Raw genomic sequence first — 20,488 nt, forward strand, 5'->3', positions numbered from 1 at the left:
ATTTCATTAAGGACTGCCTGCTAACTGAGGAGGAAATGGTACTAGAAGGAGCTGTAATATCTGAAAATGAAAAAGAGCTCTCAGAGGCAAGGGGTGGTCTACCTCTCCCATATGACAGCAGGGCAAAGAAGGAGATGGGGAAAAAAAAAAGTTATTTCTTCAGTTCACTGCAGCCCCAGAAATGTTTTGAGGATTGCAGGCATTGTTTTTGGTAACCAGTGTCCAAATATGCACAGCTAAAATTCCCCATCTGCCTTCTCAAGGTAGTAAAGTTGTGATAAAGGCGTTCAGTGCCCATCACAGAGATTATCCAACATCTGTCTGCCTGTAGCAAATGCACCTTTGAACAGGACTCTTGCTGTGCTTGCTGTGGCTTTGCGGCATGCTGGTCTGCTGGTGCTGCCAGTGGGTAGAAGTGGGATGTTTTCTCTGTACTGCTTCCCTGGGATGGTACAGTGAAAGGGCACAGAGCAGGAGCTGGGTATGCACCCCACAAATTGAGGTTACTCTTCTGTCCACATATCCTTTGGCTTTAGCCAAAAAGCCTAGCTGGTAAGTTAATCTGCCTCACATATGCAACTTCATAGCTTTTTACTGACAGGGTCAAACTAACCCTTCCTTTTAGTCTCGAATTTTCCCTGCAGCACAGTGGAATTAGTACATGTGATCAGTACAAAAATTTTCATGGTATCAAAAACTGAAGAGATAAAAAACCTAAAGCCATTATTGAATGCCTCAGTTAATTAAGGGGATCTATGATGTTGGCTTTTGGGATAATCCCTCCTCAGTCTCAGTTTGGAAGTCAGCTGCCCAGGCACAACACCACAAATTCAGGTATACCCCAGTTCAAAAAGAAGAAGCGTTAGTCTATCAGAAGCAGTTTTAATCCCATGTTTGTTGTTATTTTTTTTCTTTAGGGTACCATCTTTCTGCCTGGCAACAGAGTAATTGAGCATCCCTGCAATGAAGAAAGTCCAGGAAAGTTCCTTTTTGAAGTTGTTCCAGGTAGGATATTCTACTCCACGTAAAAAGTCTTTGCAGTTTTGTTCTTAGTGACAAATGGCCGTGTCGGTTCTGTGAGAACAGAAGCTGAAGGTGATCAATGATTCAGTTAAAGGAAAAAAAAAATGTTAATTTGTTAATACTTTCATTCATAATTTTTTCATTCACCTCCAGGCAGCGTAGGAAAAGGATGCGGTTTTTTATTTGTCAACGTAAAGCATGATTGTTCACAACAAGGGGCTGCACCACCGAGTGACATAGTGACGGTATAAGTGTATTTGGTAATTATTTTAGATTATATTGGACGGTATAAAGTAGCGTGTCTTGTGGTAACAAAGGAATCTGTAACTTAGCATCAACAGCTTATCAGTATAGCACATGGACTTGATGACATCAGTACCATCACTTAAGAATGCTCCCTGGTCACTGTGGGTGGATAAACAGATTGTAACAACAGCAAGCATTGCTGCTTTAAACCCCTAAACTTGTTTTTAGTTGTATTTTTTTGGTTGGGTGTTTTTTTTTCCTGGGGGTAGATTTGTCTAAAGAACATTACTCTGTCAACTGAGGGGTACTCCTGACTGCGTGTATTGCTTAAGTGGTTTGCTAGCCTTCTCTTTGCTACCTTGGACTTCCAGAGGGCAGACTTTGGCCTGTTTAGGAGCCTTGTTGACAGACTCCCTTGGGATGCAGTCCTGAAGGGCAAAAGGAGTCCAGGAAGGCTGGACATTCTTCAGGAAGGAAATCTTAAAGGCACAGGAACTGCCTGTCCCCATGTGCCGAAAGATGAGCCAGTGGGGAAGGAGACCAGCCTGGCTGAACAGAGAGCTTTGGCTGGAACTCAGGAAAAACCAGAGAGTTTATGAACTTTGGAAGAAGGGGCAGGCAACTCAGGAGGACTACACGGATGTCATAAGGTTATGCAGGGAGAACATTAGAAGGACCAAAGCCCAACTAAAACTTAATCTGGCTACTGCCATAAAAGACAATAAAAAATGTTTCTGTAAATACATTAGCAACAAAAGGAGGGCTAAGGAGAATCTCCATCCTTTATTGGATGTGGGGGGAAACATAGTGACAAAGGATGAGGAAAAGGCTGAGGTACTTAATGCCTCCCTCCTTTGCCTCAGTCTTTAATAGTGAGACCAGTTGTTCTGAGGGTACCCAGCCTGCTGAGCTGGAAGACAGGGAGCAGAATGAAGCCCCCATAACCCACGGGGAAATGGTTAGTGACCTGCTACACCACTTAGACACACACAGGTCTATGGGGCCAGATGGGATCCCCCCAGGGGTACGGAGGGAGCTGGTGGAAGTGCTCACCAGGCAACTTTCCATCATTTATCAGCAGTCCTGGCTAACTAGGGAAGTCCCAGTTGAGTGGAGGTTAGCAAATGTGACGCCCATCTACAAGGAGGGCCAGAAGGAGGATCCGGGGAACTACAGGCCTGTCAGCCTGACCTTGGTGCTGGGAAAGGTTATGGAGGAGATCATCTTGAGTGCCATCACACAGCACATGCAGCACAACCAGGTGATCAGGCCCAGTCAGCACAGCGTGGATTTATGAAAGGCAGGTCCTGCTTGACTAACCTGATCTCCTTCTATGACAACATGACCTGCTTAGTGGATGAGGAAAAGGCTGTGGATGTTGTTTACCTGGACTTTAGTAAAGCCTTTGACACCGTTTCCCACAGCATTCTCCTGGAGAAACTGGCTGCTTGTGGCTTGGATGGGTGTACTCTTCGCTGGGTTAGAAACTGGCTGGGTGGTTGGGCCCAAAGAGATGTGGTGAACAGAGTTAAATCCAGTTGGTGGCCGGTCACAAGTGGTGTTCCCCAGGGCTCAGTACTGGGGCCAATTCTGTTTAATATCTTTATCAATGATCTGGATGAGGGGATCGAGTGCACCCCCAGTAAGTTTGGAGACAACACCAAGTTGGGCAGGAGCGTTGATCTGGTTGAAGGTAGAAAGGCTCTTCAGAGGGATCTGGACAGGCTGGATCGATGGGCCAAGGCCAACTGTATGAGGTTCAACAAGGCTAAGTGCCCAGTCCTGCACTTGGGTCACAACAACCCCATGCAATGCTACAGGCTTGGGGAAGAGTGGCTGGAAAGCTGCCTGGCAGAAAAGGACCTGGGGGTGGTGTTAGACAATCAGCTGAATATGAGCCAGCAGTGTGCCCAGGTGGCCAAGAAGGCCAATAGCATCCTGGCTTGTATCAAGAATAGTGTGGCCAGCAGGACTAGGGGAGCGATCGTGCCCCTGTACTCAGCACTGGTGAGGCTGCACCTCAAATACTGTGTTCAGTTTTGGGCTCCTCACTACAAGAGAGACATTGAGGTGCTGGAGCACATCCAAAGAAGGGGAGTGAAGCTCGTGAAGGGTCTAGAGCACAAGTCTGATGAGGAGCAGCGGAGGGAACTGGGGTTGTTTAGCCTGGAGAAAAGGAGGCTGAGGGGAGACTTTATTGCTCTCTACGACTACCTGAAAGGAGGTTGTAGCGAGGTGGGGGTTGGTCTCTTCTCTCAAGTAACAAGTAATAGGACTGGGGAAAACAGCTTCAAGTTGCTCCAGGGGAGGTTTAGATTGGGTATTAGGAAAAATTTCTTCACCAAAAGGGTTATCAAGCACTGGAACAGGCTGCCCAGGGAAGTGGTTGAGTCACCATCCCTGGAGGTATTTCAAAGATGTGTAGATGTGGTGCTTAGGGACATGGGTTTAGTGGTGGACTTGGCAGTGCTAGGTTTACGGTTGGACTCAATGATCTTAAGGGTCTTTCCCAACCTAAATGATTCTATGTTTCAACATCCAGTTAGCCCACTGCGTTTATTCAATATATTCTGCTAATCCCCATATTACTTTTCCATTTACTTTCCTGTTATGGCTATTTAAAAGGGTAAATAGAGGATAATGTTTATTGAAACTCACCTCCATGTTCTTGCTCTTTAACCATCTCGGTGTCAAGGCACAAATGTAGTTGTCTTGACTGATGCATAGAGATTTTGATATGTTGTAGAAGTATAAGAAATATGAAGTAGGTTTCAAAGCTAAGGAGGCTGGTCACTCGCTGGAATTTGTAGATGCAGCTTAGCAGAGTGCAGCTTTATTTTTCCTTTTATATGTGGCAAAGAATTTTATTATGAAAGCTATGTGCAGTAAGGGATTAGTATGCAAAGAAAGCAAGCATGGTATCGGTGAGGTTTGCTTAACACTCACCCCAGCTTGAATCAATCACATTTTAAAAAGTTTCTCACTGTGGTCTGTATCTTTTTCATATGTTCAAAATATGGAAGGAAACCTATTATTAACATTGCAAGTCTGGGGTTGACTAAAATCTTGTTTCCATTGAAAATTAAGAGAGTTCTTTTCAATTGAAAAAGTGCCTCCCCCCACCCCGAACACACAGAATGCTTTCTGACCTAAAATTTCAGTCAGTCATTTCATAAATTAAGCCTTTATTTCTTCTGGATGTTGTAGATGGGAAAGAGAGAAGCTGAGCTTCTGTAGTTTTAGCTGTTGCTGTTCTTGCAGTAGGGTCCATGCCCTACAGCAGTGGGTGTGGAGGGGATAAGATGAGCAGATGGAAGTGGACTGGCACTGATTTCGATGATGATGCACTCTCTGCTCCTGATAGACATGACCATAGGAGAAGCAGCTTTAGTTCCTGCCGCAGGTTAAACTAGAAGGTGCTGCTGAGGAAGCACACAAAACTGGGGTGTTCGCATCTCAAAATGGCTGTGGTGCTGCCTTTGCTGCCAACACCACATGTGAAGACATCAGTATAAAGGATTTTGCTGAAGCTGGTGCTCCATATTTCCTGATTCATATGACACCTTAATCTGTCTGATAATGTTTGCCCTGGGTGTGCTTATTATGCCTCTAGTCTATGTGACTTTGGCATCGAGTGTGGAATATTTAACTGTAGGCCTCAGATGTGTGTGCGGTGCAGGCATGAAAACCTTCCTGTGCAACCATGCCGGCAGCTGTACGGCACCAGAGGGTCACTGCCTGCATGGGACCTGCCACAGCTGAGCTGCAGACAGCTCCCTCAGATACAGCTTGTAATTTTCCCTAACAGGAGGAAATCTGGCTGATAACGGGATAGTAGGAAATGGTAATGGAATAAGGCTTGACCACTCAAACATTTACATTTTGAAGGCAGGCCCTTCTGTCCATGTTCAAGCACCTTCCTCAGAGATCACTCATTTTCTGTGTATGATGCTATCCCAAACACCACTGATGCCTGTGGGATGTGTACAGCACATTTGGAGGTTAGACCATACTTTGCTGCTGAGTTTGAATGCTTTTACCACAGTCCCGGGCTGTTGCCTAAATTGTAGAAAGCCTCCAGAAAATGCAATGTTTCACCCTGGGTTTGAGTTACCAGTACGCTGTTAAGTCTCAACCACCATCTGTGTTGCTTCTGCTCCCATAATTTGACTGTTTATTGTTGGTTTTCAAAGTGTCGGCACCTCTCACTCGATTTTCTTCCAGCCTGAGCCCTTATGTGCCAAGCCTCAGCCCGGGGTCAGCCTTCATGTCCAGGTTAAAAAGCCTTGGGCAGCATAGCTGAGAATGGGAGTGCTGCTGAACTGATGGGCAATGCTGATGGGAGAGCATGATCACTCTTGTGATTTACCAAAATATTTGTTATGCCATCTTTCTATGCAGTCTAGTTAAAAAGTAATTTGCAATTAGTTTTTGGGCTGTCTTCAATATTTATCTGGAGCCTCTCTGAGAATCAGGTAGGGGTTTTTGTTTTGTTTTGTTTGCTTGTTTTTAATTCTGAGTGTTGACTTTGAATGTGTTTAGGATAGCACTAGTATATTTATTTTTCCTCCTTGCTAACAAGCATGCAGCTATAGTGACTTCATTACAGGAACAATTTTCCTGCTGAGATATTATGCTAAGGATTCATGGTAAAAAAAAGATTTTGGGAATCAAATAGGACATTTCATGCCACAGCACTGGTCTTTGGGGGATGAAATTAAAATTGAGACTCAGACTGGCTGTGGAGGCATCACAGTGCCTGTAGAAGTGTTGTCAGCTGTATGTTAAGCAAAGATGAAGTGAGCATTGCTAGGGTCGGGGCAGGCAACTCAGGAGGACTACAAAGGTGTAGCAAGGCTGTGCAGGGAGAAAATTAGAAGGGCCAAAGCGGAGCTAGAGCTCAATCTGGCTGCTGCTGTAAAAGACAACAAAAAATACTTCTTCAAATACATTAGCAGCAAAAGGAGAGCTATGGAGACTCTCCAGCCCCTAGTAGATGGGGGAGGGAGCACAGTGACCAAGGATGAGGAAAAGGCTGCAGTACTTAATGCCTTCTTTGCCTCAGTCTTTAATAGCAGGGCCAATTGTTCTCTGGCTGCCCAGCCCCCTGAGTCAGAAGATAGGGACGGGGACCAGAATGGAGCCCCCAAAATCCAGGGGGAAATGGTTAGTGACCTGCTGCACCACTTAAACATTCACAAGTCTATGGGGCCTGATGAGATCCACCCAAGAGTACTGAAGGAACTGGCAGATGTGCTCACCAAGCCCCTTTCCATCATTTACCAGCAGTCCTGGCTAACTGGGGAGGTCCCAGCTGACTGGAGATTAGCGAATGTGACACCCATCTTCAAGAAGGGCCAGAAGGAGGACCCGGGGAACTACAGGCTTGTCAGCCTGACCTCGGTACTGGGGAAGCTGATGGAGCAGATCATCTTGAGTGCCATCACATGGCATGTAGAGGATAACCAAGGGATCAAGCCCAGCCAGCATGGGTTCAGGAAAGGCAGGTCCTGCTTGACCAACGTGATCTCCTTCTACGACAAGGTGACCCGCCTAGTAGATGAGGGAAAGGCTGTGGATGCTGTCTATCTAGACTTCAGTAAAGCCTTTGACACGGTTTCCCACAGCATTGTCCTGGAGAAACTGGCTGCTCATGGCTTGGACGGGTGTACTCTTCGCTGGGTAAAGAACTGGCTGGATGGCTGGGCCCAAAGAGTGGTGGTGAATGGAGTTTACTCCAGTTGGTGGCCGATCACAAGCAGTGTTCCCCAGGGCTCTGTGTTGGGGCCAGTCTTGTTTAATATCTTTATCAATGATCTGGATGAGGGGATTGAGTGCACCCTCAGTAAGTTTGCAGATGACACCAAGTTGTGTGGGAGTGTTGATCTGATTGAGGGTAGGAAGGCTCGACAGAGGGATCTGGACAGGCTGGATCGATGGGCCAAGGCCAATTGTATGGGGTTCAACGAGGCCAAGTGCAAGGTCCTGCACTTGGGCCACAGCAACCCCATGCAACGCTACAGGCTTGGGGAAGAGTGGCTGGAAAGCTGCCCGGTGGAAAAGGACCTGGGCGTGTTGGTTGACAGCCACCTGAATATGAGCCAGCAGTGTGCCCAGGTGGCCAAGAAAGCCAATGGCATCCTGGCTTGTATCAGAAATAGTGTGGCCAGCAGGACTAGGGAAGTGATTGTCCCCCTGTACTCAGCACCGGTGAGGCTGCACCTCGAATACTGTGTTCAGTTTTGGGCCCCTCACTACAAGAGAGACATTGAGGTGCTGGAGCATGTCCAGAGAAGGGCAACGAAGCTGGTGAAGGGTCTAGAGCACAAGTCTGATGAGGAGCGGCTGAGGGAACTGGGGTTGTTTAGCCTGGGGGAAAAGGAGGCTGAGGGGAGACCCTATTGCTCTCTACAACTACCTGAAAGGAGGCTGTAGAGAGGCGGGGGTCAGTCTCTTCTCCCAGGTAACAAGTGATAGGACAAGAGGAAATGACCTCAAGTTGCACCAGGGGAGGTTTACACTGGATATTAGGAAATTTTACTTCACTGAAAGGGTTATCAAGCATTGGAACAGGCTGCCCAGGGAAGTGGTTGAGTCGCCATCCCTGGAGGTATTTAAAAGATGTTTGGATGAGGTGCTTAGGGACATGGTTTAGTGGTGGACTTGGTAGTGTTAGGTTTACGGTTGGACTCAATGATCTTAAAGGTCTTTTCCAACCTATACGAATCTGTGATTCTGATTCTGTTATTGTTTCACTGTTGCTTCTCAAGGCAAGTATTGTCAACCTTTTTTAATGGAGCTCTTTGTCATGTGTATCCTCTTAGTGACTCAGTATAAAAGTCAGTTTTATAGGTTGACAGCAACAAAACTGAGCTCATTGAGTGTAATAGAGAAAAATAGATAGTAGCCAAGGTTCTCTTTAGCCTTTTTTAGCTTTCATATGAGAAAACAGCTACATAGCAACAGGATCTATTTGCAGGGGTTTTTTAATTTTGTCAGCTTAAATGAATGTTGTGTTAAATGTATGGCGCTGAAGCTCATGCTGCTCTTGGATTCTGTTTTCCCTGAATTAAAAGTTGAAGTAATTTTAGTTATAATCCCAAAGGCAATAGTGACAAGTCCTCTTTTTGTCTATCATGTCTGTGGGCGGCCTGAAAACTTCTGTGTGTGTTTGTTTATTGGTAATACTTGCAAATTATTTTGGGAATGTACGTGGGAGTGGGTTTATACTATGTAACTAATTCTCTGTACACAGCCATCTCTGAAGATGAATGAAAGAAATGCCTTTGGAGACAAGTATCTTGCAGTTTTGATGCTGTAATTAAAATACAAATGCCTTTAATTTGCATTTTGAAAACATTCTGTTCATTCCTTAAGTCATGACATGGTTTTATACTTAAAATTGTTCCTTTTTTTTCTTTTGCTGTGCTGATGAAGTTAATTTACAGGCATGAAACTGTCTCCTGTACAGCACGAGGCCCACGCCACACTTCTGTGCAGGAGGTTTCTGTACCCGGAGTCAGTGTGACCACGCGGTGATTAGTGATGTCGGTAGTTATTAACAGCTTCTCTTGCACTTGGAGGAATGTTTCATACTCAAAAGAAACCAGAAGAGAGTTTAAATAAATACCTTTTTAATGGGAAATATGCACATATAGCAAAGTTGTGTGATTAGGTTTATTCAAGTGATTGTGTTTTATTTGCTGATTGTTACTAGTTTTATTTAGAAGATAAAATCTCGTTCTGTGTATTTGTTCCTTTTAAAGGAAACCTGCGGTTTTTATCTTGGTATGCAGGTGTAATGGGGGAAGGCGTTTGTGTTCACACAGAACTGAATCGGGTGATCTAACTGTGTTTCAATGAACTAGGTGTCACCCGTAGGCATGGAGGTGCAGAACAGAGGCACATGAAAGCACCGTAGTTTGCATGTGTGGTGGTTTGCAAAGGGGGACTTGATTCCTGCTTGAGTCGAGTTGCTGCACCCCATTTGCATCAGGAGGAGCTGAGCACAGAGATGTGGGAAGCTCAGACTCGTCCACTGTTTTTCACACAAGGCTCAAGCGTCTTTTTTGGAGTCCCCTGGACTTTCCAAGGGTTGCTGCCTGAAGGCATTTGAGGCGTGAGAGCAGTATGGAAAGCCTTGCAGCGGCTTTCCCGGGGATGTCCGGATGCTTGTAGGAGCTCCCAGGACTTGAATTCTTGTCTCCTGATGCACTCAGGAAGCACCACCTGCTCAAAATAATCTGGGACTATGTAGGTAATTGCCTAGAAGAGATTATGGTTATTGAACAGGCAAAGGAATGTGCTTCATCATTGACTGGACTTTGATTCTGGCAACTAAACTGCTCATACTGCTACCTCCTCAGTTGCTGTTATTCGACATCCTTATGCGGTGGCCGATGTCCTGCTTTAAGAGAGTGATAAATCATTTTACAGCTTGGCCTCACGGGTAAGAAGCCAGATCACCACTCCAATGGTATTTCACCATTTGAATGTTATTGAATCATGTATTTCTTTGTCCCTGTCCTGTATTACATGCAGATTTTGTGAGAAAACAGCACTGAAGATGACCTTACTTACAGGACCATCTTCGCTAGCACATGATCTGTTTGTGTGCTCTGTTCTAAGGCATGAGTTCCCCTAGTGATACAAATATCCCAAAGATTTCTCCGATGAGTTGTTCAGTTACATGAGTATTAATATTTAATTAGTACTGTTTAAACTAAAACATACATTTCCAAATGTTGATCTTTGATATTCCTTGTGGAATCTTTTGCTTGTAAACTTTGTGTATGTGTGCTGTGTTTTTCACCATTGACAAAGTATCGTAGTCCAGCACATGCATCTGTGTGGATGAATTTGTACTTTGGTAGTACTGAGTTACGAAAGTCTGTTCGTCACTCTAAAAGCATTCTCAGTGCAGCCCCAAGTTATGTGTCTGCAGCACAGGTTCATTCATAGGGGTTATTCAGACTGTTAGGAAATAACTGTAATATTTCAGGGAAGTTACTTGTAGTCTCTGCTGCTGCTTTTTTCTGCACTTGCGTGTCTGGTGATTTCTTGTGTGTATGGCTCCTGGGCTATCTCCCTTCTCATCAGGGAGCACGAGATCTTTCTTGAATCATGGATGGCGGAGACTGCAGAAGGCAGGAATTACCTTCAGCACTATACGCTTTCATTTGTTTAAGGTCAGTTTGGCAGGCCTGAGAGCTGTAGTCAAGAGAACAAGCCCAGACATATTGCTGAGGAAAGTCGCACATTTTTATTCTGGTTTAGATGAGCTCTCTCCGTACACAATTTTTCTGTACGTACATCTTTTCAGAAAGCAGTTTCTCAGTGATGCTATGCAACAGAAGTGTTGGTTCCCTTTGTGGTACTAATTGAAAACAGGCCAAGCGGATTGCCGCAATGAGACAACTTACTTCTGCTTCTTCAAGTAGAAATACAGGATATAAATCAAAATATGACATGTACTTAAAATACTTAAGCTACCTTCCCAAATGCTTCAGCTGGAAAGGATGTGAAACAAAAGCAGTTTCACTGGGCTGCCACGCACAAGCCTGTCTCAGGACTTAGTTTTGATACTCCAGCAGTCCTTACTTCTGTGATACTGTTCAAACATTTGGCTGCTTTTGCATCACAGTTTTTCTCATAAGAATTATTTTCAGGTAATTTAGAAGTCTGCAGTAGGTTTTACAAATTAATGTTAGGAAAGTGCTCCCCAATGCTGTTGTGGAGAGTGCCCTATGAAGTATTTTTATATTGTTTTGGAGGACTTGAGTTGTTGCTGTTCACAGCATGTTTGAATCTAATTTTTCTGGCATGAAATTCTTAACACTATGCTTTCTCAGAACAGTGAGCAGTATTTCATCAGGATTCTAGGCTCACTTTATGGACTTGTGAAGTCTTTGGCTACAGAGCATTTCCCAAAAGACTGTGGCTTTATTAGAGAATCTTTGCAAGGGAGTGAAATATTAATTCCCAGAACTTTGAAATTGTTAGAAATATGTTTTCATTAGTCAGGAAAAAAAAAGAAGTGTCTACAGGCCTTTTTCTTTATTTCTTTATGTCTTTAATTGCATAGCATATGGCAAATGAAGTTTCCTGCAGATTAACTGTTCTGATAGGGACCATGAGGTGGATTTGAGGGGGTTTCTTAAGCTTCCTTTACATAAAAGGTTGGATAATGAACTATTTTGCTTCTACTGCTGCAATAGGCTTTCACTCCTCAAAGCTTAATGAATTTTTTAGTTTCAAATGACAATGTTATTTCATTTCTGCAGGGTAGCTATCTTATATTTAAGTCAGCTTATATTTGCTTAGGTCTGTGCACCCATGGCTGAGAGTCAGGAGGGATCTGTTTTGCATATATGTATGTCACACTGATTTCACTGTCAGTAAACAGGCCCTTTAGCCTCCATAAGTGTGTTGTGAGGTTTGAGAAGATAAATGGCTGCTGGTGTGTTGTAAAGTTATTAAAACCTCTCCAGTTCTCTGTTGATACACAGTGCTTAGCAGATTAAGCCCTTCAAGACTTTTGCCATGAGTTCTCAAGCATCTGAAATGGGAAGGCCACAGTAGGTGATAATTCTCGTCACCTACTGATGGGCATTGTTTTTAATTAAGGATCCATGAAGGCCTAGAAAATGTGGATTTGATAAATTGTCATGGTTTAACCCCAGCTGGCAACTAAGCCCCACACAGCCGCTCGCTCACTCCCCCCCCCCCGGTGGGATGGGAGAGAGAATTGGAAGAGTAAAAGTGAGAAAACTCATGGGTTGAGATAAAGACAGTTTAATAGGTAAAGCAAAAGCTGCACATGCAAGCAAATCAAACCCAGGAATTCATTCACTACTTCCCATGGGCAGGCAGGTGTTCAGCCATCTCCAGGAAAGCAGGGCTCCATCACGTGTAACAGTTACTTGGGAAGACAAACGTCATCGCTCCGAATGCCCCCGCCCCGCTTCCTTCTTCTTCCCCCAGCTTTATATGCTGAGCATGATGTCATATGGTATGGAATATCCCTTTGGTCAGTTGGGGTCAGCTGTCCCAGTTGTGTCCCCTCCCAGCTTCTTGTGCACCCCCAGCCTACTCGCTGGTGGGATGGAGGTGAGAAGCAGAAAAGGCCTTGACTCTGTGTAAGCACTGCTCAGCAGTAACTAAAACATCCCTGTATTATCAGCACTGTTTTCAGCACAAATCCAAAACATAGCCCCATATAACTACTATGAAGAAAATTACCCCAGCCAAAACCAGCACATAAGTTCACTTGCATTTTTTCCATAAGGGACACAAGTAAGACAAAACAGGAATTACAGATAAATCTTTTTTGGCTAAACAAGCAATTTTCTTTGTAGTGTTCCCATGTACCTTAACAGGTTGGATACCAGATACTTACTGTAGCTTCTATTTCAATATTGTGTTCTTCTGACATCAATACTTTGCGGTCCTAGAAGTCATATGACAGCAGGATTTCTGTGGGATGGGAAAGGTTGGACCCTGCAGTGAGGCACCAAACGAGGCAGATGATTAACTGACATGTTTGACTGTGACTGGTATCATTCAACGTGATGTCTTAGGGGTGGAAATGTTTTAGAAGGTTTTGAACCCTGTTGTTTTGAAGTAGAACTGTTTGTTTTCTGTAAGGATGTAGCATTGTGAGAAATAAGGGGCAAGAGTTCCTGCCTTATCTTCTCAGGAGTAATTGCCATGTCCAAGGTGAGGATACACCCACACATCCAGCAAGTAGCTTTCCTTGAAGGCTTAGCAGAGTGTTAGGAACACAATGCACTAAGCAAATTCCCTTCTCTTGACTTTAGGAGAAAATTGTTTGTGTGTTAAGAGGTTTCCTGCCCTGCTGCAAAAAACGCCTTTCCGTAGTACACATGCATGCACAGCTGAGCACTGAGGTACCCTTTTTACCTTTGCTGTCATGCAGATGCTCTGTCTTCCCCTCACCATCAGCATGGCAAGCACAAAATTGATTCCCTTTTCTCCATGATATAAAACCCCAAGATGAAGCATTAAACCAGTCAGCTGCTTTGACTTGTTCCTTGTGCTGAATTCCTGTCTCCTCCTGGTGTGACCCTGGGTGGATTTAATTGGTGCTGCCACAAAGATGAATGCTTCCCCCTGCACATGCTGACAGCCAGCAGTGCCTCTTCATTAGTTGTCAGGAGTACAGGACCTCAAGGGCATTGCTGATACTGCCGACTGAACTAATTGTACCTCTTATATCTTCTGGAGGGAGCAGGCAGGCTGTTTAATCAAATGGGCACCAGCCTTACTGTGCACAGGTATCTCTGTGTAATGCCACATTGCGCTAAAGCAGCTTTGAGCGCTGCTCGTTTCCTATTGAAGATCTCCTGAACAGATTGCCATCCTTATTAACAGAGTGATTTCTCAAAAATGTATTTGGTAGGGAGCCACGTCTCTGTATGTGGACCCATTGGCACGGTCTGTCTCATTCTCATCCTTCAAAGGAAGCTGTAACAACTCTAAACTGCTTTTTTTTAAGTGGCCCTTGGAAATGCATGGAGCCAGCGAGCCAGAGAAACGAAGCCGGCTGAAGCTTTGCTGCTTGTTTCTCACAAGGTTAATGGTGAGGGCTCAGGGGGAATTAACTCTTTTCCATCTCGAGCAGCAGCTCTCACGATGGGCAAATATTTGACATGCTCATAACAGGTTTGCCTCCTTCATAGATTTTAGAAAAGCAAAACCCAAACCATCCCGAGTCCTACACCCCTGTGAAATGAGATGGCGGGTCACGCCACCAAGCTGTTGTGTTGGCACCATAAAATCTGGTAATTTCAAGCTCAGTTCCCTACAGGTCAATGCATGTAATATCATTTTAGCCATATTTTTTGTGCCTTTGTTGTCATGGCTATTGAACAATACTGGGGCAAGGCACCAAGTTCAAGTTACCTGCTTTTTGTTCCAGTTCCAGCAGTGACTCCTTCCATGACGCTGGACCAAGTACTACCTCTTTGTGCCCTCAAGTCCACGCATATTTAATTGAGATGACACCTGTATCCTTGTGAGAGGTACAAGCCTTGCAAATTAATGATGTTAAGGAAATGTAAATCTGAACTAGTGATAGCCAGCAATAAATTTTTATAACATTTATACTGGGAGTTTGGGGGAGAGAGGCAAGACCAGGCTTGTGACACATACTTGCACAGTGATAGGAGTAGTTTAGCCTCCTCTCCTTCCTATGGAAGGTCCCCTCATGATATCATATCTGTTTAAAGATCAAGATTGGTGTGACTCAGTCTTGGGCTACTAAAGAACTACCAGAAAATGTTCTGTTTATCCTGCAAGGGGAGATGGAGCACCTTTTCCCATTCAGAAGATGTGGTCCCTTTTATGGTAGAACTTGAGCACTTGTATCTAGCATAGCAGAGCCTGCAATAGCTGATTTAAACATCATGTCTTTAAATATAGAAATATTCATTCATAGGGGGGTTTTTTTCAGCCTAAAATTAATCTGATTGAAATTATAGCAGTTTAGGCAACCTGCTTTTAAAGCTGAAGGAATTAGATCTAGATGCAATAATTATTTCAAAGAAAAATAAAAAAGAGCCCTTTCTAAATGGCTTCTCTGAGGTATGCAGCATGTGCAGAATAGACAAATTATCCTCACTCATACTGCTCGGGTGTGTAACTTTGAAGTTAGTGAAACATGAGCCATCACAAATTTTCATATATAAACCCTGCTATCTTGAATCCCTTCTATCTTTGTGAATGAGTACAGATTATAGGTTAAAAGTGTGCGTATTTATATTAGAAGTAGTAATATTGCCTGCTTTCTGAATGCTATTTCCTAGTTACGGTCTATTTTGAAGCTAGGTGGTGGATGAAGCGCTTCTGAAAACTCCTGAACACTTGTAGCTTTCATTTTCTTTCCTGTAAAGTAATTCCACTTACTTTTCAATCATCTGTTCTCAGTGGCATTAATGTCATGTGGCAGAAGACTTCACAGACTCTAAAAATTTTGAATGAGTGCAGTGTCTTTGCCTGCCTTTGCCATTACTCAAGCATGGTATATAAAGCTGAAGTTAAAAAGTTGTTTTTCACTTGTGTCTTTTAATTTAAAAGCAGACTGCTTTTATTGGACCTGCTTAACACATGGTGCATGTGATCTGACAGTGTTTGCTCCATAGGTTAAGTTAGCAATATTGTTCATTTGGATGAGCTTCTCTGTAAGATCCACTGGTGTCACTCTGGAGGTCATCTGCTACATACAAGAGTTTGGAACATCATGGTGGTGGCATCTTTAAAAACTTAGGTGGCATAAAAGCAAACTTAGAGGTCGAGTTTGTGATTAACATCTTCCACCATCAGTGTACGTGTACACCAGATTTGCTCTTAGTGAGAATGTAGCTCATGTCATGAAAATTACATTTGGGGACGTGGTTTATTCCCACCCTATTTTAAATGCCACCAGTTGCAATCACAGCAACGATGAGATTTTTTTTTCTCTGCCTCAGCGTGGCAGCTGGCACTGGAGCTTGACGACCAGTATCGATGTTGGCAAATGGCTTAGGTAGTACCAGACATGCAGAGATAGTTCCCACGAAGCCAGGTAGTCCGTGGGAAGTTAGAAAGGTAACTGGAATGAGAGCTTGTTGCTCTGACAATTTTTGATAGTGATTTGGGGAGTAAATGGGGGAGGCGGGGGGGGGACGACGACAATATTGGCTTTTTCCATTGTTCTGTTAAGGTGTGAGGAATTTCCTGAACTTTGATAGTGCAGACTCTGTGGGGCTGAAGATAAATCACACCTAAACTGTATGGCTTGAATGAGTTGTGAAGCTACAGTAGGTCTTCAGCAATGTCTGTGTTACGTCCATTAACTATATGCCATGGACACACCATTGTTTGCCAATACAAAATCATGTGTGTTGACACTCTTGGCCTTCTCTGGTGTGTAAATACAAACTTTGTCTCAAAAGAAACAAAATGCCTTTTATCTTCCTAACTACAATAGCAGTCTGAACGGCATCTTTGACAGCTACTAGCTTCATTTTTTTAGCGTCGTGTACGTCCCTCTAGTGGCGACATCAAAAAGTCCAGTAAAGTAATAGATGTACTTCTGTGTTGGATATCCTCTTCAGGGCTTCAGTTTTTAGCTTGTTTCATGTCAGCAGTATCTTTGGCATATCATGAAGCACAGCTTGAAACTTAGATTCCCAAACAAATTCTGTGAAGTGGGAAGACAGTACTGGAAAAAATCAGAGGCAGTGGTAACTCAAGCATTTTGAGAAAAGATTTTCCCAAATATCCATATTGCTGTCATTATTATGATGAATTGTGATAATGATTACTTCACTGTCTACCTCTGCTCACAGAATTGACGATCCATCAGCTTTAGTCAACATGCAAAGTTTTATGATAAGATGATAATGTTTTTATTACAGTTGCCTGTGTGCACTTTCTGTATTTCAGTTGTTAAAAGATGATCTATACTTGATTACACTAAGTAATAAAAATAGCATTGTAGGAAGAAGTGAGACAGATTATCTGTGGGGTGTTCTGTAGTGCAGATGTCTGCTGGTCTTCTGCAATAATAATAATAATAATAATGAAATTAACATGCTTGTTGCCATTTTCAGCAAGAACCTCTGCGGATGAGAAAAGTAAATAAATTAAAATGCATATACCTCCTCCGTCAAATATCTGGTGGTATCCCACTTACAATGACAGGAAAGACAGAGAGTAGGTGACTTGCCTGAAGCTGCCTGGAAAGCCAGTGGCTGAGTCTGAAGGCAGATCTTACCTCCTTGGTGCACCAAAGAGCTTGTACCCCCAATGTGGGAGACAAAAGTATGCAGGCAGTGAGCTTGTGAAGCCCTCTCATCTCTGAAAGTAGTGAGAAATGCAAGCTCCATTTGGGTTAAAGGATGGTTTAGCCAAACATCCTCAAAATATGGCACTTCCTAGTGCCTCGGTCGTCTGAATAGAAATTCGATTATTTTCCTGAAGTTTACAGATATTAAGGCAGATATGCTTCGTGTTTTCTCATGTGCTTGGGTGTTGCTGCCTGACCTAATCCTCCACCCTGTGACTGTGGTATTAAGAGGCTCACAAGTCCTTTGCTCTTCATCCAGTCCTTCTGCAGACTCTTTCGTATTCCCCCTTTTCCATTACTGGTGCTAGGGGAACATTGATCCTTATTTAAAATAAAGTGTCATCTTTCTTCTTTTTCAGCCTTGTATTAGAGGAGTGAGACAAAAATTTTTAAGCCCATGGTGAGTCCGAGGACCTCGCTTGTCTTTGTTTCCTCAGCACAGGTGTCAAATTTAAGGCTGAAAAGCAGAATTTCTACCTCATATCTGCCAGGTTCACAGCTATATCATGTACTAGTACATGGTGCTGATTTGTTATTCAGCATGGTAAAAGCCAGGTTAGCCTGACTCCTTCCCTTTGATAGGAAAGGAAAACCTTTCTGTGGGGTGTGAATGTCTTTGCGCAGGGCAACTTTGTGTGTCATCTCTCCTCATGGAGTCATAGCTTGTACTGCTATCTCTGGATATGGAAATTTCTGCTAATTAAATTGTATGTCTTTTATAAAGCTAATGGGCGTAAATGGTTGTGAAATCCTGATCTTCTATGCTGTATTTCAGATCCCCGCTATATTAATAACTTCAGTGAGTGGTTAGCTTTTATTTTCTGGACAAAATAACAAGGAGGAACATGTGATTGATATATGTTTGTGAAGAGATAGCTTCAAACTACAAGCGCAAGGTTGACTGTCCGGTCTTAATGAAGCTGGCCTACAATTTAGGTGATGATTAATGAATGAATAATGTCAAGGAGCAGTGCTTGATGGTATTATGTTGACTTCTGCTGCAGACCAGTCTCTTCTGTGGGAGGAGAAGGACTGCTGCTCTGCATTGAAACAAACTGAACCTGGCAGCCGTGGTGTGCTCCGTGGTGTGCATTTGCAGGCAGCGCACGTCTGGAGCAGCCTGCCCTTTCATCCATGCACTGGCTGCATGCAGCCAAGGCTGGCAGGAGGATATGCTCTGCAAAGGGCTTCTTTCAGGACGATTACAGAAACTGTGACAGCCTTGTCAGCCGGTCTGCTGTGTGCCAACGTGGAGGAGGGAGAAGGAAAACACCAAGGGAAGGGTGATCTTTGCAGCTTGCTAGCTGCAGCGCCGCAGCTACGGGGTCTGGGGGGAAGACACCATCTGCTACCATTTGGCACGACTCGGCCATGAGAGCACAGAGCGCATTATTGTCCTCGACCTTGGCAGAAGGAGCTGGCAGCGTGCCCACTGGGTTGTTGTCTTCAGCAAGAGATAGGAGCGGGAGGGACGTGGTGGTAAAATAGCAGCCGCGTCTGTGCCTTGCACACTGCAGTGGTGCGAGTGCTGGAGGAGAGGGACAGGGGTGCCTCGGACACCACATGCCTCTGCTCCTGCCATGAAAGGACACACTTCACCAGGAGCGAGTGGGTCCTGCTTGCCCATGGGGCAAGCAAGGGGCTCCCTTGCTTGCTCCCGTGGTGGAATAATGTGCTTGTCAAGCACAATAACAGCATTAAAGCTCTTAGTAATGTTAGAGAGGTAATAACAGGAAGTTTACACAAGCTGATGAGAGAATGAGCTGGCTTAGTGGAGACCTCGCTGAACTTGGATAAACATCCCCAAACAAGATTAGCTACACCAGGGGCTGGTTTCCTTCAGAAGGACAGGGCACCTGCAGCTTTATGCCTTTCAGTTTGTGTTGTGGCTTACTGTCACCTCTAAGTGTGGACCTCATTTTCTAGGGACAGAGAAGAAGAGAGCAGGGGCTTAAGGAAAAACTTCAGATAAACTGCCTAAACCACCAGGTACACCTTTGCTCAGAGAACAAAATACTAACATCTCAGCTATGGGAATAAAATGGCACAGAGGTGGGAGAGTGTACTTTCAGCAGCAGGCAAGCCAAACAGTTAAATCAAGGTATGAGAGACAATAATAGTTGGAGCTAAGGAGAATGAATAATGGAATTAAACAGTGGGCTACCAAAAAGGTATATAAAGGGGAGTGTTTATATCGGGGGAACATGAAATAATTTGGGCCATACCCCTGTTATTTCCTTATCAATGGAAAGTCAAGTTAAGCTATGGTAAAGGCAAAAGAAGAGTCATGGTATAAAACTTCTTTGTGCAAGGCATGCATGCATGTGCATGCTGTCTTTCCGTTTGCAATACTGCAGAGAAACACTTCCGAAATGGTGAAAGAGGATCCAGCCTGCAGTTTGTTACCGGCCTGTGATGCATAAAAGCATGTTTAGCTTCCATCTGTTCCATTTTGGATTATGCTGATAGAAGGGTCATAGCTTTGGCAGTGATGGATATTTGAAAGCATTGCCATTTTTAGCTGTTCCAGATTTTTTCCTGTTCTGTTTATGGGATGTCTGTTTTTCTGTTTGATATGTATTGCCAGATACACTGCAGCTGGTGATTAGCTACCAGTGTTAGATAAAGTGAGGCTCTCCTTGCTCTCTCCCTCTTCCACTGCTGTGCTTGGTACAGAAATGATGGGGAATGGGAATAGTTAGGGATATGTTTTGGCACATTCCAGATAACTCTAATTTTGCTTTCCTGGAATTATATGCATAACTACCTTACAGTCTATGTTTATGAAATATTAATACAGCATGAGTGTAGCTTGAAAGTAATAAAGAACCTAGATGTTCAACTATAGTGCAATACAAGAAACAGATTACTTGCCAAATACATTTTCTGATTACTGAAATGTAAACATTTATCTCATTATTTTTTTTACATCTGTGCTGCCTTGTGGTAAAAAAAAGGCATTGAGCTGTGTCTTACATAATTCTGCTTGAATTAAAAATAAAAATGTATTGTGAATATGTAAAACAGTGCACCACACACAATAATAGCGCTCAGTAGTTCTTCCTGGAAAGCGGCAAGAGATCGGCAGCATGGGCATATAGGAGAGCCCGGGATGCTCCTTTAGAAAGTTGTCATTATGGCAGGAGCTGGGCCCATGGACAAGCATGTCTTCCCTCCAGAGGTTTGTTCTTTCTGTGCATCTCTAGAGGCAATCCGTATGGATCGAAGAGCAGGATTTTGCCACAAAGGATTGCAAATCCATTTATTGTGGTTCCATATATTAATTTTTGTAAATTTTTGCGATACCTAATGAGCCATTATTTAAATTGCTGTAATTGCTCTGTTGACTCCAAATGCATATTTGGGATT

The 20,488-nt window shown here is 43.7% G+C and overlaps 1 protein-coding gene across 1 annotated transcript in view; it reads left to right on the top strand.

Annotated features, from left to right (window-relative positions):
- ARHGAP24 (Rho GTPase activating protein 24) overlaps positions 1–20,488 on the top strand; it is a 222,579-nt gene that overhangs the window by 77,457 nt on the left and 124,634 nt on the right. Inside the window, exon 3 of the mRNA XM_072862988.1 lies at positions 918–1,005. Within this exon, the coding sequence (XP_072719089.1) occupies positions 918–1,005 (88 nt within the window). The remainder of the gene's footprint in view (positions 1–917; positions 1,006–20,488) is intronic.

The sequence above is a fragment of the Ciconia boyciana genome, chromosome 5 (assembly GCF_034638445.1).
Source record: "Ciconia boyciana chromosome 5, ASM3463844v1, whole genome shotgun sequence".
Lineage (NCBI taxonomy): Eukaryota > Metazoa > Chordata > Aves > Ciconiiformes > Ciconiidae > Ciconia > Ciconia boyciana.